At 37.3% G+C, this 16,532-nt stretch overlaps 1 protein-coding gene across 7 annotated transcripts in view; it reads left to right on the forward strand.

Annotated features, from left to right (window-relative positions):
* The window catches only part of LOC148220323 (transportin-1-like), a 143,553-nt gene that overhangs the window by 99,334 nt on the left and 27,687 nt on the right, over window positions 1–16,532 (forward strand). For all 7 annotated transcript variants that reach the window (XR_015798843.1, XR_015798845.1, XR_015798847.1 and 4 more), the window contains exons 10-16: window positions 3,636–3,754; window positions 8,719–8,779; window positions 9,452–9,626; window positions 12,288–12,440; window positions 13,578–13,803; window positions 14,770–14,941; window positions 16,373–16,459. Coding sequence is in view for 2 of the 7 variants with exons in the window: in XM_088155465.1 (XP_088011591.1) it covers window positions 3,636–3,754; window positions 8,719–8,779; window positions 9,452–9,626; window positions 12,288–12,440; window positions 13,578–13,803; window positions 14,770–14,941; window positions 16,373–16,459 (993 nt within the window). In the remaining 5 variants the exon portion in view is untranslated. The remainder of the gene's footprint in view (window positions 1–3,635; window positions 3,755–8,718; window positions 8,780–9,451; window positions 9,627–12,287; window positions 12,441–13,577; window positions 13,804–14,769; window positions 14,942–16,372; window positions 16,460–16,532) is intronic.

Genomic DNA, 16,532 nt, shown 5'->3' on the forward strand with positions numbered 1-16,532 from the left:
TGATGCCATTCCTTTCCTTCAGTGTGTTGACCACACCACACAACTTGGTGTTGTCAGCAAACAAATCAGTAAGGAACTTCGGGACTTTGCAGATAGAAATGATGTTAGCAACCAGAAGATCCAAGATTGTATTCTCATTGTATCCCTTATTTTTTTGGGAAAACTATTACTAGGCATCTTCTCTACAAAAGACAGCAGTAGCAAATTTTTTGTGAAGTTGACTTTCTCCCCTTCCCCCCCAGTTTTGGGACTACTGTGTACTGTTACTCATTTGCCCAGTTCTGTATACATACATATTTATATGTGACAATGTAATATCTGAGAACTGACTTTTTCATTCAAATGAGTCCAGTTTTGCCCTTCTGAAGCTTGAATACCTCCAAGCTGAATGCTTCTAATGGTGGCTGCTCTAACTGGAGGAATTATTAGAAAAAGAGAAACTTGTATCCACATGATAGGGTTTTTTATGCCTATAAAGAATTACTTTTAATATAGTTAAGAATATTAATGATTCAGTAGTGATTCTAAAACAGGTGGTCTTGGCCAGTGTTATGCTTTTAAACCAGACAGGTTTAATATTAACTGTTTTGCCAAGTTCCTGGAGGAACAGAGATGGTTGAATTTGAATTTCAGTGGGTTTTTTGAGCATGTACTTCCAGGTGAGCAGAAGCAGATATGTATTTCTCTGTGGTTTTTTTCTCCTTCCTTTGTCTGAGAACATGACAACAGCATATATCAGAAGTAGACTGACCTAATAGATTTCAGTTATTAGATTGCACTTCTACATTAATATAGCATATTTAGCCAGGCATGTGGTGCCTAAGATATTTTTCAATAGAAGTCCTGACTTATTATTTTACAAAGTATAATGAGATTACTTGAATGGTGTTGATAGTATGAAGTTATAACACAGAAACTCAGCTTGTTGCTAAAGAAATTATTGCATCCTGTTGCTTTCAGATAGATGTCTTTTACTGCTCAAAGGATTTTTCTTAATGCTTTGTGCATCATTCTTTTCTTGATGGTTTGACATAACAAGACTAACACAACACTGTTACAGAGTATGCAAAACAGTTCTGAATAATGTTCCTATGCTATTTTGTAATTTTTTGTTAGGAAGCAACTATTTCCATTGCCTAAAGTCACTTTTTTGGCTTATCATTAAAAGTACTCATTAAAGTATGGCACAAGAATACTAAAGAAACCTAAAAGCCTTCAAATACTCTTCCCATACTTTGCTTTGATACTAGTATCACTGTTTTTACTATGGGGGCCTACAAGAAATATGGGGAAGGATTCTATCAGAGTGTAGTGACAGAGCAAAGAGCAATGGTTTTAAACTGTTAGAGAAAAGGGTTAGATTGGATATTAGGAAGAAATTCTTCTCTATGAAGGTGGTGAGGCCCTGGCATAGGTTGCCCAGCAATGTTGTGGCTGCCCCATCCCTGGAAGTGTTCAAGGCTAGCTTAGATGGGACTTTGAGCAACCTGGTCTAGATGTTTCTGTCCATGGCAGTGGGTTGGAACTGGATAATCTTTAAGGTCCTTTCCAACCCAAACCATTCTGTGATTTCCAGGCTGTGTATATGGCTCTTATACCACTGAGTGTAAGTAGACTTTTCAATCTACTGCTGTCTAACTTCATGGAGCATATATTATAATAGATGCTTAAAGATGAAATGACAGTGTGAGGAGAACCTTCAAACAGACATTACTTTTTGTCATTCTGGTTTTGTCTTTGTGACAAATAACTGGATACAAGAAAAGTGTTGATTTTCAAGCCCTCTGGGGAAAAATGTCAAATAATTTCAGTTGTATTAATTAACCTTGCTTGCAATGGTGTCCTGGGGTGACTTTATGAGGCTGGTATCCCCATCGTCTGTCTTTTTTCTCCGAAATGGGACCTGTAGCTTTAAGCTAGGCCCAGAGAGACAGAGAGGGAAAAGCAGGGGGAGAAGTAGAGAGCAGTTTGCAGACAAATGGATAGGACATTTTTCAAATTTTCCAAGCTGTAATCTGTTCATAACTCAGAATAGAGCAGTATTTTTTGTTGCCATCAGTTCTTAATCACAGGAATGATCTTTTAGGAAACACTTGCATTTAGTGCACTTCATAGAATCACAGAATGGTTTGGATTAGAAGGGACCTTAAGAATCATCTAGTTCCAAACTCCCCCACATGGGCAAGAACACCTTCTGCTAGACCAGGTTACTTGGAGCCCCGTTCAGACTGGTCTTGAACACTGCCCGAAATGGGGAGAGGAGTCCATAACCTCTCTGGGCAACCTGTATCAGGGCCTCACCACCCTCACAGCAAAGAATTTCTTCCAAATATCTAATCTAAACCTACCCTCCTTCAGCATAATACCATTCCCCCTGTTCCTATCACTCTATGCCCTTGTAAAAAGTCCCTCTCCAGCTCTCTTGGATCCCCTTTAAGTACAGGAAGGTGCTAGAAGGTCTTGAATCCTTTATTTCTCCAGTTTGAACAGCCTCAATTCTCTCTGCCTGTCTTTATAGAAGAGGGGCTCTAGCCCTCTGAGCATCTTTGTGGCCTCCCCTGGGCTTGCTCCAACAGGTCCATGTCTTTCTTGTGTTGGGACCCCAGTGCTGGACACAGTTCTCCAGGTGGGGTCTCAGGAGAGCGGAATAGAAGAGGAGAATCCCCTCTCTCCACTTTCAGCCCATGCTGCTTTGGATGCAGCCCTGTAGGAATGCAGTTCTGTAGGAAGGGATATGTTTGTTGCAAATCTTGCATCCCTGAAATGCATAAGGATAATATAGGTTGCTCCATTCTATTTAATTTTGAGAACAAAATGGTATTCTGAAGGAAAATTTCTTTTCTTCATTTTAAATCAATGTGTGATGAAAGGTAGCTGCATGGACTTCCATGAGGCTTCTAAAATGAGTTGAAGGACCAACTGTTTCAGAAATAAGAGCTGGCATAGAAGAATGAAGAAATTACTGTTTTGGAAGTTGCAATCACTTTCTCTAAATTGCTTTGGAAGTCATGTACAAGAAACTGATGTAGCAGTGGTATATTTAGCCTTTCTGCTTATGCATGTATTTGATTATTTTTTGTTTAAGGGGTTTAAATTTTAACAGTAAGCTTAAAGATTTGCACGGAATCTCTGAATTATCATTCATACTTGGAAATAGTGAGACTTTTTTTCCCCCTGTTATGGGTTCTACTTAATTGCATCCTGTCAGATAATCAGTATTTGAAAAAGAGGTTTTTTATGTTACTGGTTATAAAAAGTATTTCGACCTTACTGTGTAGTTGTACTCTTTTATTTAAAAGGAGAAGGGAGGGAACAGTAAAATAATTTTAAAATCCCCTTGCTATTCTCAGGAAACTTTATTCTCTTGGATCTCTGTCTACAGTTTCTCGGTAATAATGTTCTCACTTAAACTGGGAAAAAACTTGTAATCTGAATCATCTAGCATTGAGAAATAAGTCTCTTGGCTTATTCTCACTATAGCCATAAGTAGTCTTTTATATCTGTTTCTTCCCATCACCCCAAAGAAACAAAATTACTGTGGCAGCATAGTTTGGTTTTTTTTGCAAACACACTTTGCAATGTTGATAACTTCTTCACTTAAAACTTATACAAGATTGTGGTTTTTTTTTGTGTAGTATATGCTTCAAAGGACCCAGGACCAAGATGAAAATGTTGCTTTGGAGGCTTGTGAGTTTTGGCTGACTTTGGCTGAACAGCCAATTTGTAAAGATGTATTATGTCGGCATCTTGCTAAGTAAGTATTAAGAATTAGAACTAGTTATTTTGAAATAGTCATCCTTAAACTTCAGTTAACTTTTTTCTGGTTACTCGTTTGGAGACTGAATCTAGCTTGCTGTATGCTTGGGAGGAGTTTCTTGTAGCTAGTTCTTGTGCATATTAAAAATGACTGTATCACAGAATTCACTGAAAAGACTTTTGAGGGTTTCAGACTTGGCTCCCAAGGCAACCTAAACTGTGTCACTTGTGCTTTATCTTGAGTTTAACATCCTGTTAAGTATCAGATGGAGGCAAAGGTATACTAACATGCACTTAAGCTTAAACAAACATCTCCATGTGACATTACCTATATTATCTCGTGTACCATGAACATGTTTTCTTGACAACTGCTATTGTGAGCATTTCTGTGAAATGCTTCTATGTGCATAGTCATGCCAGGGATTCCCCATCTTTATGAAGACAACAAAATGACAAGCTAATTTAGATTTAGGAATCAATTTCATATCAATTGCCAGGGCAGTTAAAGCTTGAAAGCATGTATAATGTATTTTTCATGCTTCTTCAGACTGACAGTAGTTTTTTAAACTTCAAAAACTTTTTTGTAAGTTTCAAAAAGTTGTTATAGGCCTTCAAATGTAGATCCTTGATCGAACGAGAATTGAATACCCATGCTTGAGATTTAAACATCCGCATTTCTTCAACAGCGCTAATAACTTATTTCCAGACTAAAGACTTTTTCAATAGGAAATAAATTCTTCAGTGCTCCCAGTAAATGAAGACACAATTTTTGATATATGCATGGAAGGTTTTTGAAAACACTAAAGCAGTTTTGTCTGTGATTCTGCTCTTCCAGTGAAAGTGTGGAGAGAAAAGATGCATTATTTTCAGCAAAAATGACCATTTTAGATGTAAAGCAATTTTTAAAAAAGGGAGGGACTTTCCAAATTTCAGTTTTCATAAGCATTTAGAAAACACAATTGAGATTAAAGCAGCTGCTGTAGCAGTACAGGAATAGTAATTGAAAACAGAAGAACCAACATTATGAGAAATCACTTTTGAGTTTTAAAATTTTTTTACTCAAATCCTACTCTTATAGCTTAAAATAGAAAAGCATGATAGCACAGTTCTTGATTCTACCTACCTCCTTCCCAACACACATATTAATACTAGTCACCTTCTCAGTATAAATTGTAAACCTATTCTGTCTTACATGAACATTGACATTACAACAGCTTCATCCTTGTTTTTTGGATTTTTTTAAGGAGCTCTAAATTTCTAGTTAAACAGATAAGAGTAACATTACATATCTCTTATCTTTCAATGTCATATTTGTTGAAAGCAACTTGTTTGTTGGCAAGTCTTTTTGATTAGGGAGCTATATAAATTTGACAATACTTGATGATAACCTTAATTTTTTTATATTAGATTAAGTGGGAAAAGATCTTCTAGAAACTTGTTTGTTTAATATCTTGTTTCATTTTGCTCCTGTAGGTTTTTTATAAAATATATACCTCCTGCATACTTCCTGAAGTATGCTGCAGAAATGCCAAGTAATGGGTGGTAATCTGAATACTTACTGTTCTTTCATTGAAAGTTGAGAAAGTAATTATTGAGAACAAGTAGTTTCAGCTTCTCAGTCACCATCAGAGGTATTGGCAAAAAGCAAGTTTTAATATGTATTTGTGAAAGTGTGACTTTACAGTTAGATGGCAAGGGTCACTCTATTACTACATAGATGAAGCATATATAGGAATACTGGATTTGAATCAATTTAGAATTATTTGCATGGAGACCAGGAATGCAAAAGGGGGTAAGGGTGCAAAGGATATGGATCCAAAAGATAAGGGTGCAGAAGATTTTCACAGCACTTAATCATTGACTAATTTAACATTTAAGAAGTTATTCAGAAGGATTTATTACAGTTATAACAGTGACTTAATTATAAATTCACTATAAAAACATTCATACCATAATCAATTCACACACACACAATTAAACCCATGTGTGCACCTATTTCTATGTGTGTAAATGTACCTATTGAAAATTCCCCTTGGGTTCGGTGAAATGCGTCAATTCCCTTTGCGTTTCCCAACAGGCAAGGGTTGCACCTGGAGGAGCATGTAGATGGGGGGGGAATATCAGCTTAGATCTCACCTTCGGCAGTGGTCTTTTGAGTATCACAAACTTGAGGATTTGCAAACTCTGAGAGGCCCCACTCAGAGGGAGATGCTGACTCAGCCCACTGCAGTCCAGGAGAGCTTGACAGGTCTCACTGACTCAAGTCGGTAACTACTGGGATTTTTTCCTAGAAAGTCCAGTAACAATGGTACCACTTGGGCTATGAATCAGGTAAATTATTTACCAAGGCTAACAAGGATAACTGCATATCCTTGTTCTTCACTTTGGTCAGGCAGATGATGTTCCTGTCATGGTCAGTGTTGTTCCTACCTATATCATGCATGAGCTCCTGACAGAGTCAGAGATGCTTCAGTGCCCAAGTGGTACAGCCAAGGGATGCTTCACTGCTCAGCTGGTTCAGTCAAGACTTGTCTGGAGCTTCTGAGGTCATAAGGCAGACCTGAGAATGGGGGGGATGCATCACCGCAATGCCCCCATGACTAAAATCAATCTCTCTTGCTCCACAGAGCGGTCGTGTGGTCGCCTCTTGCCTCTGCACCTATACACAGGTTAATGACATGTTTCAGTTGTAATTTGAGGGAAATTTTTGTTTAGTTCATATTGCCATTGAGATGTATGACTATTATTGCTGGCCTGAATACCTTCAGAAACAATACTCCTCAGCTGCAGAATATAGAGAGACTGAGTCTGTTCCTGGTGCTTGGTCAGTCCATGGTGATTTCAGCATTAGATTGATTTGGCATGTAATACATATATTTATTTTTATGGATTTATTTTTGTAGTGAATATGTTTATATGTGAAATACTTGACTTTTTTCCCCTGAGTCTGTTTTTTTTTTTTTTTTGCTGTACATCATTACCATTGGACACCCATGGCCATAACCAGTTTAATAACTAAGTAAAGTTCTAACATAGACTAATGACAACTAATGTCAAGATCTCTGCAATGTCAGGGACTTGTCTTAAGGAGTGATACTTGATGTAATCACAAAAGGATAGGAGGGCTTGATGTAGTGTCTTCCATCCTTAGGAGTAGTGAGGTAGAGTTTTCAGGCACAGGTAAGTAAAGTGACAAATAATATACAGGAAAGCCAACGTAATAACTTGTTTATCAAGCATATTTTGGAAGTGTGAATTCTTACTGAAAAGCTTTTGACTTAATTTCTGAAAGGTACTTCAAAATAGATTTCATCATGTGGAAGAATATCCTATTTTTAAAGTGTAAAACTCAATTGTGCCATCTGGCTACATCAAGTTAGAAATAAACACTTTTTTCAGATTACAAAGTATTAATGAACCTCATGAAATGGAGTATACTTAAAGTACTGACTTGTTATCAGGCTAAGTTTTTGTCAGTTTTTTTTATTTTTGTGGTTTGTTGTTTTTTTTTTTTTTTTGGTTGGAGGGAGTATGGTTACAGCCAAAACTATGAATCAGCTAACTGAAAACCAGCTTGCTTTATTTATGTGTTATTTTGACATAGAATCATGGAATCTCTTGAGTTGGAAGGGACCCATAAGAATCAAGTCCAACTCCCTACTGCTTGCGGGACTATCTAGCACTAAATCATATAACTAAGAGTGTTTTCCAGATGCTCCTTGAACTCTTGTCAGGCTTGGTGCCATGACCACTTCCCTAGGGAGCCTGTTCCAGTGACTCGACCACCCTCTCAGTGAAGAACCTTTTCCTTAATGTTCAGTCTGAACTTGCCCTGATGTGGCTTCATTCCATTTCCTCATGTCCTATTGCTGGTCACCAGAGAGAGATCAGCACCTCCCCTCTGCTGACCCCCTTGAGGAAGTTGCAGATTGCAATGAGGTCACCCCTCAGCCTTCTCTTCTCCAGGCTGAACAGACCAAGTGACCTCAGCCACTCCTTGTATGGCTTCCCCTCTAGACCCTTCACTGTCTTCTTTGGACTCTAATAGCTTTATATCTTTCTTATATTGTGGTGCCCAAAACTGCACACAGCACTCAAGGTGAGGCTGCCCCAGTGCAGAGCAGAGTGGAACAATTTCCTCCCTTGCCCAGCTGGCAATGCTGTGTCTGATGCACCCCAGGACACGGTTGGCCCTCCTGGCTGCCAGGGCACTGCTGACTCACATTCAACTTGCCATTGACCAGAACCCTCACGTCCCTTTCTGTAGTGATGCTCTCCAGCCTCTTGTTCTCCTGTTTGTCTGTACATCCAGGGTTGCCCAGTCACAAGTGCAGAATCTGTCACTTTTCTTTGTTAAGCTCCATATGGTTGGTGATTGCCCAGCCCTCTCATTTGTTTGTCTCTCTGCAGGGCATTTCTGCCCACAGCTCCTCCTACTCTAGTATCATCAGCCAACTTACTTAATGTACATTTGATTCCTCCTTCTAGATCATTTATAAAAACATTAAAGAGCACTGGCCCTAAAATTGAACCCTAGGGATAACCAGTTGCCAGCCTGATGTGACCCCATTTACTATAAACCTTTGAGCCCAACCTGTCAGCCAGTTCTTCACTCAATCTATTATAAACGTTTCTAGCTGTGTGCTGGACATTTTGTGCAGAAGGATACTGTGAGAGAGTATTCATAGCTTTGCTAAAAATCAAAAAATCCTCACAATCTACTGATGTCCCTTTGTCAGCTAGATGGGTGACCTTGTTGTAAAAGGAAAGTAAGTTGGTTAAGCAGGACTTCCCTCTTGTTAACCCGTGCTGGCTGTGACCAATGACTGCATTGTCTTTCACTGTTTTTCAATAGGTCCCAGAATAACTTTCCCCATAATTTTATCAGGTGCTGAAGTGAGACTGACAGGCCTGTAGTTACCAGGGTCTTCCTTCTTGACATGTATCAATATTTCTTTGTAGACTGATACCTGTGCTGGTAAATGGTATGAAATATTCAGAGATTGATATTATTCTGTTAAAGGTAAGCATTCCTTTCTTTTATACTCAGTAAGAATATCTGGTTAGCTTCTGACTTATAAATCAGAAGGTTGAGCTGGTAGACCAGATCTGGTCTGCCATCTGTTCATTGGAGATTTAGCTTTCTGGGGCAGGGTGTGATGTTCCAAAAATTGAATGTGACTGCTGCCATGTTTGTTGGAAAATAATCTGTGAGTTTTCCTGCTTTGCTCCTCTCCCCTTCCACCCAATTTTGGCAGAGCTGCGATACTTTTACCCATGAATTACTGCAGCAAAGCAGCTTATAAAGAAATTATCAGAATTAATTTTAATGCCCTTCTAGCTTGAACTACACAGTTTTTTTCCATCACAACATTTTAGAATGTGTCTGTGTACTAGAATTTCTCTATCTCTTCTTCTTTCTAATTCCTTCCCATCAAAAGTAATTTCTTAACAAGAAGAGTACTTTGTGCTTTTCTGTGAGATTACCTCTGTTGCTTCTGTTTTCCTGAAATTTTTCTGGTAAATACTGTATCACAATGCAGGAACAATGGCATTTTTAGTTAGCTAGACAGCACAAGTGGGATGTGAATTTTTTACATGTTTATAAAAATTGAACTGAAATTTGCACTACATTCTTAACTTCCTTGAGCAGTATAGTTGCACTGGTTTATCTGATAGAACATTTTTTTGACAGGGGGATGTTGAAGAAGATGAAGATATTCCAGATAGTGAACAGGACATAAGACCTCGTTTTCATCGTTCACGGACTGTAGCTCAGCCACATGAAGAAGATCATATTGAAGATGATGATGATGATGATGATGACAATGATCTTGATGATGATGATACTATCTCTGACTGGAATTTAAGTATGTCAAAGTAATGTGTAAAATGTTTTAAAATATAGTTAGTTGCATAAATACAAGAACCACAGTAAACAGAGGAGTTTTAGTATAAGAATACTGAGGCTTTGCTTTTGAATAGAAAATTCACTATCTGCTGATATAATTGGTGTTTAGGGCAGAGGGGGAGTCCTTCAGGTGATGTCTTGGCTATGTAACTTGAAAAATCTAGCCACCTCTAAACTTATTTTGAATATGGCCAATAGAGTTGCAAACATCTAGATGCAATTCAACAGAAGCTTTGGATTTTGAATTTTAATTCTACAAGGAAATAAAAAACATGTATTACTATTTACTTTATTAAAAGTCTTTGTAGTGGGTCGAACTTGGCTGGATGCCAGGTGCCCACCAAGCCATTCTATCACTCCCTTTCCCAGCTGGACAGGGGAGAGAAAATAAGATGGAAAACAACTAGTAGGTTGAGATAAAGCAGTTTACGTGCATACAAACAAAGAGGAAAACAAAATAAGTTTATTCTCTCCTTCCCATCAGTGAGCCATGTTCAGCCCCTTCCCAGAAGCAGGGCTTCAGCCCTCATAGGGGTTGCTCCAGAAGGCAAACCTTGTAAATAATGAATGCCCCCCCCTTCCTCCTCCCTTCCTTAGCTTTTATATCTGTTTTGACATCATGTGGTATGGGATATCCCTTTAGTCAGTTTGGGTCAGCTGGCCTGGTTGTGTCCCCTCCCAGGATCTTGCCCATCCCTACCCTACTGATGGGAGGTCGAATGTTGAGAGTGCTGATGTTGTGCCAGCACTGTTCAGCAGTAGCCAAAACACTGGTGTGTTATGAACACTTTTCCAGCTACCAATGCAAAGCACAGCACTGTGAGGGCTGCTATGGGGAAATGAACTCCAGCTCAGCCAGATCCAATACAATCTTACACATTGTTCTTAGCTTAATAATGATTTATTTTAGTTCAGTATTCCCTCTAAATCTGGTTTGTGTTCGATTTTTTCTTCCTCCTACATGCTACTATTGACCGCTATTACCAGTAGTTCAGATGTAGTACGGATGAATGTGCCTTGAAGCTTATAGATCAAACAACTTTGAGACATATCTAAATTTTAAAATAATACTAATTCTGATACTACTGTTATTATTATTATAATTTAGAAGACAAAAAGCACAAATATATTTTCCTTTGTAAAGTATTTTTTTATAGTTTTCAATTCATAATACTATTCTTGTAGTCATTGTGTGTAGAGATTGCAGAATTAAATCAATATTTTATGGAAAGTATAACTGAAATGACAGACGGTGCTCTGTGGTCCACAGTTTTGGTTAAGAAGATGAGGAAGCTAAAGCTCTCTAGGAAACAGGGAGAACAGAACAGTTAAGAAATCTGTTTTGATGTCATCTGTACTTGAGAGAATTTGGATTACCTGAATTTCAGAATTGTGTGCCCTATTTCTTATCAAGTGTTCTATATTTGACTTCCAATTTGAACAGAGAGGAAATATCAGCACAGCCTGACAGCAGCACTGGTTACTAATGAGACCTGGTAACTAAATATGGGAGCCCACCGTTTTTTCCTCTAGTAGAAAGCTGAAACAGTCTATGCTGAAGCAGCAGGTGCGGGTCTTGGGGAGTCTTTGGTGTTTATGATTGTTTTTTAGTGGAGATTTGCTCTGAGTTGAGGGCTCATGTTTGGTTTTATTCAAACTTATTGGCCATCATCTAGAAGCAAAGTAGAAAAAAATTTGTATTTATTATCTATTCTAGTAGTTGCTACCTCCCAACTGAAAACTTGTCTGTGTCTTGTTTGGGCCCACTAGCAGTTTAGAACCAGTTTAAGATTTTTGCATGTTACATTTGCTGTGTATATTTTGCCTGATTACCTGTTTTGTATATACTTTTGTTTCAGTTGGATCAAGGAACTGAGATCATAATAAGCTGGAAAAAATTCTGTATAAATGCTGTAATATGAGCATTCTTTATAAATCCATCTTAGCATTATTTTTCTAGACATGTCAGCTCCACAGCAGACAACCAGAGTAAGGATTTCTGAATCATGTTTTGAAACTGTTCTTTTATAAGCTTTTTTGTGCTAAAATATGAATTTTAAAACTTTCAAACAAATTTCGAATTAGTGTTCTTTGTATAGGTGCATCACGGAATTAGGAGTAAGCTCAAAGCAGAAGTCAATAAATTTCTTGCAGTCTCTAGAGATTGATGATTTTGCCTTTTTTTTTTGCTTTGAGACATAGATCATGTTTGAACATTTTCTTTTTAATCACTTGCTAATATTTTTTGGCTATTTCTCCTTTCTCCCTAATTTCTTTGGTATGTTGCATTCATGTCACAGACCTTCCCTCTTTTGTAGTGTTACACCATCCTGAAATTATGTAGTTTATATAATGTCTCAATATAATGGTGTGGTTCCCATCAGTGAGTGTTTTAATATCCCTAGTGTATAAGTCCTTTTAGTGGCTATAAAAATGCTGCAAAAATGGGTCTCTAAAGCTATGTCTTTGTACCAGAGCACAATGGATCCCTGTATATTGTAATGAAATTGAAGTATCTTTCCTCCTGATACCCTGGAAGCTCAAAGTTAAAATGAGGATCATACTGTCTAACTACAACTGCTTGTATAACAAGAAGATTAACATTGTTAATTCCCCTCAGGGAAATGTTCTGCTGCTGCTCTAGATGTCCTGGCTAATGTATTTCGTGATGAACTTCTGCCACACATCTTGCCCCTTTTGAAGGAATTGCTTTTCCATCCTGAATGGGTAGTTAAAGAATCTGGTATCCTTGTTCTTGGAGCAATTGCTGAAGGTAAGGCAACAGTTCATATCAGGGTACAGAATTTTTATTGCTTCTAAAGCAGCTCTGGGATCCCTTCTAGGTGAATTTACATGTGTGAGCAAGTATACATCCTTAGCTATTTTGGTTTTTTGTAGTGATTAATCTTTACATCTACTAGTTGCTGACTACAGTTACTTGTTTTTTCATTTTCAAATCTGTGCATTTTTTGGAGGCTTAAATAGATAATTTATTTTATTCCTCCCTTTCTTAACTCTGTAGCATATATTTATTGGTCTCTCATGAAATATTTCCTTGATTTGATACAACAGGAGTATTTACATTTCATTCAGTGTTTTCAGAAATGGAGAAGACAAGTCCTGTGACTTCAGTGCCCTGAGCTACTTTTTGTGGATGGCTCTCTGATTTAAATGTGTTAACTTCCATTTCTTTGTATTTACTTACAGTCTTGGCTTTTTACTTGTATTTCCATAATCTCTGTCCATTTTGAAAATTGAAGTAGTATGTTTGGGTCCATGCCTGGATTATCTATCTTTTCCGACAGCGCCTAGTGAACATATATTTTATTTATCGCTAGAAAGCATTTTTGTTTGTTTTGATTTCAAGTCAAGCAAGGTGAAAGTTAGTACTTCTTGCAAATCTCAGTGTATTACTGCCCTTGCTGACTCAAAGTGTGCAGCTTTTATTGTTGGTCAGTATTTGTGTTATATTAGAAGAAACAAGAAGAAAATTACATTTTTTAAGAAAACTTTTTTAATGATATGATGATTAGTTATCAAGGCCTAATCTTTCTCTGCTCATTGTCTTGGTCACTGAGTAGACTGGAATAAGACTTCCAAGCTTTGTAAACCGATTTCATTTGGATGTTCTTGCTACACTCCCTTTAATAAAGAAGAATTTATGGGGATTGGGGAAGCACTGAAGTAGAAATGTAGCTGGAATGAATGTAAATTTGATTGAGGATTTTAATTACTGTTTATGGTGTGGTTTATTTTTAGGACAAAATAAATTAGGTACACTTGCTTTGTATATTGGTAAAATGCATTACTGCATGACAGAGGAAGAAAATATATTCCTTTTAGGAAATAACAAAAAGCTCTATTATGTTTTCTAATTCTCATACTGTAATAGCTATATTTTTCCTTCTAGGCTGCATGCAGGGTATGATTCCATATCTTCCTGAGCTGATCCCTCACCTTATTCAGTGCCTCTCTAATAAAAAGGCTCTTGTGCGCTCCATCACTTGCTGGACTCTTAGTCGCTATGCACACTGGGTAGTTAGTCAACCCCCAGACACATACTTGAAACCATTAATGACTGAGTTGCTAAAGCGCATTCTGGATAGCAACAAGAGAGTACAAGAAGCTGCCTGCAGGTGAGCCAAAGCTTAAACAAAAAGTACTATCCGTGACACTGCTTTTTCATGGGAAAATATTTTAATGCCTTAATTGATTATTCTATAACTCTGTTTCTAGCTCTTAAGGTATTTTTTCTCCTTTTAAATTGGGGTGGGTTCGACTTCTTCTGAAATCATCACAACTGAGTTGTGGTAAAACAAAAACAGATAATTTTACTTTCTCTTGTCCAATTTGTTTTTAGAATATATGAAAAACAAACTAAACAATCTATTGGAGTAAAAGAAATGAACTGTATGTCACACCTATTTGTTTTCAATATTTGAAATTTCATTGACCAGGAATCTGCATTTTATAGGTCTATGAACAAAGTCAATACTGGAAAACTATCCTATCATTGCATTAGCAATGTTTTTATTTAGCTCAAGATTACAAAAAAAATTTGGGTTACACCTATTTCAAGGGATATTTCCTTTCTCTTGAAAGGAGATCCTTGGAGGTAAGATTCCCTTCTGTCCCTTGTCTGCCAATATTTAAAAAAAAAGAATGGACACACCATTAATGGAATGGGTATGCCACTTGTGTAGGAAGCTCAGCAAATAAAGCTTTTACATGCCAGATTGTATAGGGCAGGAGCACACAGCAGACTGCCAAGAAAGTTTCTCCATAAAGCAGGATTAGATCTGTAACATGTATACATAAAAAGTTTTTACCAGATGTCCTGGTTTAGGGGAAATTTGGGAGGAAACCTCTGAATGGAGTATTTTAAAATTTTGCTCATCACAGTTTAAGAGCTGAATCTTTGTGTTCAATCAAAGTAGATTGAGTTTGTCTCAATAATACTATTGTGAAAACATACCTTGGATGAATTTAAATATAGTTCTATGTTTAAACAGGAATGGGTAGTGTGGGGCATTTTGGGGTGGTCTTGTTTTGTTTTTTACAAGATACTGACCTATTTGGGGTGGGGTTTTTTTGTCATTCAGTGCCTTTGCTACTCTAGAAGAGGAGGCTTGTACAGAGCTTGTTCCTTATCTTGCATATATACTTGACACTTTGGTCTTCGCATTTAGTAAATACCAGCATAAAAACCTGCTCATTCTTTATGATGCTATAGGAACTCTAGCAGATTCTGTAGGACATCATCTAAATAAACCTGTGAGTATACCTTATGTTCTGTAGAAACACATCATATATTGAAAAATTGGTTGAGTGGTTTTTGTAGTGTGCTTTATATGTTTTAAAACAAAAATGCTGGATTCAATTATAATTTACATGTAATATATACATAGACTGTATGTAATTTTCACACTACACAAATATTCCCCATTTTGAATAAATAATTGTGTTTGGTGGCTTGCAAAATGTGCTTCTCGTGATTGTGACTTTTTTCCTTACTCAGAATTTTTCAGCTCACAGGATATATATATTTTTCAATATAGATATGAAATGGGACTTTAAAGAACTTGGTGGAATGTGTGTGCTAATTTCTAATGACTTTTTTTGTTGCTTGTAACCACTTTCAGTATAGCTAAACTGCTCTGAGTGTCTTTCCAATGCATCGAAGCACATCATTAGAAATTGCTTTATCCAAGAGTGGGATAGATGTGCATTTTATATCTAAAAACACAGAATGCTTTGAGTAAAGCACAGAGAGCATAGGCAAGTGTAGTGGAGTTTTTGTAGTGTACATGTTCATTAATAGGCTATACATACATGTCACATGCATCTTATGATGGCTGTTGAAATGTGGTTTATTTCTCTATAGTGCTTCACATGACATAGATAAACTAGAATAAAGCAATTTTGGTTGTCGCCATGGCATTTTACTTGCCATTCAAGACTCCACACTGTCAAAAGACATCTTTTCCAATCTCTCTCTGGCCCTGACCAGCTTGACTTTTGACAGCACCAGGAGGAAGCTAAATGGGAGCTCCTGGTAATGGTGGGACTTTCTTCAGTCACTTAGAATATTGTAACTTTGGACATAGAATTAGCTGGCTGCATCTGTTGTCTCTTTGGATACTTTCTGGGAGCAACAGTACTACAGGGATGCCGTGTTTAATGTCCTTGTGACTGTGAGAGCAGTAGTCGGGAAGATGCAACATTTTATACAGAATTGGTAAGTGCGCATTTCTGGAGGGATAGAAAATTACTTTCTTCATGGATGAGTAATTGAATGAGGAATAGATTTCAGGAACTTCTGGGGGTAGGGTTGTAGCATTATGGCAATGGAAGATGATTGAGAAAAGCAGGTGGCAGATGCACAGATAGATTGCATTGCTGGTAAAAATATTTTCTGTAGCCCCTGAGTCAATCCTATAGATATGTAACAACCCAGGCAGCTATTAAAAGTTGCTAGACTGAAGCCAAACCTGGAGGAAAAGATTTGTTTTGCAAAGGTACTTATGTGCCTCAGCAAAAAAGTTTTAAGTTCTAATCTTCAACTACTATATATCTTAACAATGGTTGAATTACAGCATATAATTTTTTCTCCTGAAAAAGTAGAATATATAAATTTTCTAGCTTTGAAATAAACTAGTATGCAATTGAGTGCTTCAGTAGCTGATGCATTTTCATCTTAAACAGGAATATATTCAGATGCTAATGCCTCCATTAATCCAGAAGTGGAACATGTTGAAGGATGAAGATAAAGATCTCTTCCCTTTATTAGAGGTAAATGTTAAAATTTGAATATGTGTCTTTTGGGAATTGCCTCTTTTATTAAGGATGTTCCTACTAGGAAGTG

This window comes from Sturnus vulgaris, chromosome W, assembly GCF_052056855.1.
Source record: "Sturnus vulgaris isolate bStuVul1 chromosome W, bStuVul1.hap1, whole genome shotgun sequence".
Taxonomy (NCBI): domain Eukaryota; kingdom Metazoa; phylum Chordata; class Aves; order Passeriformes; family Sturnidae; genus Sturnus; species Sturnus vulgaris.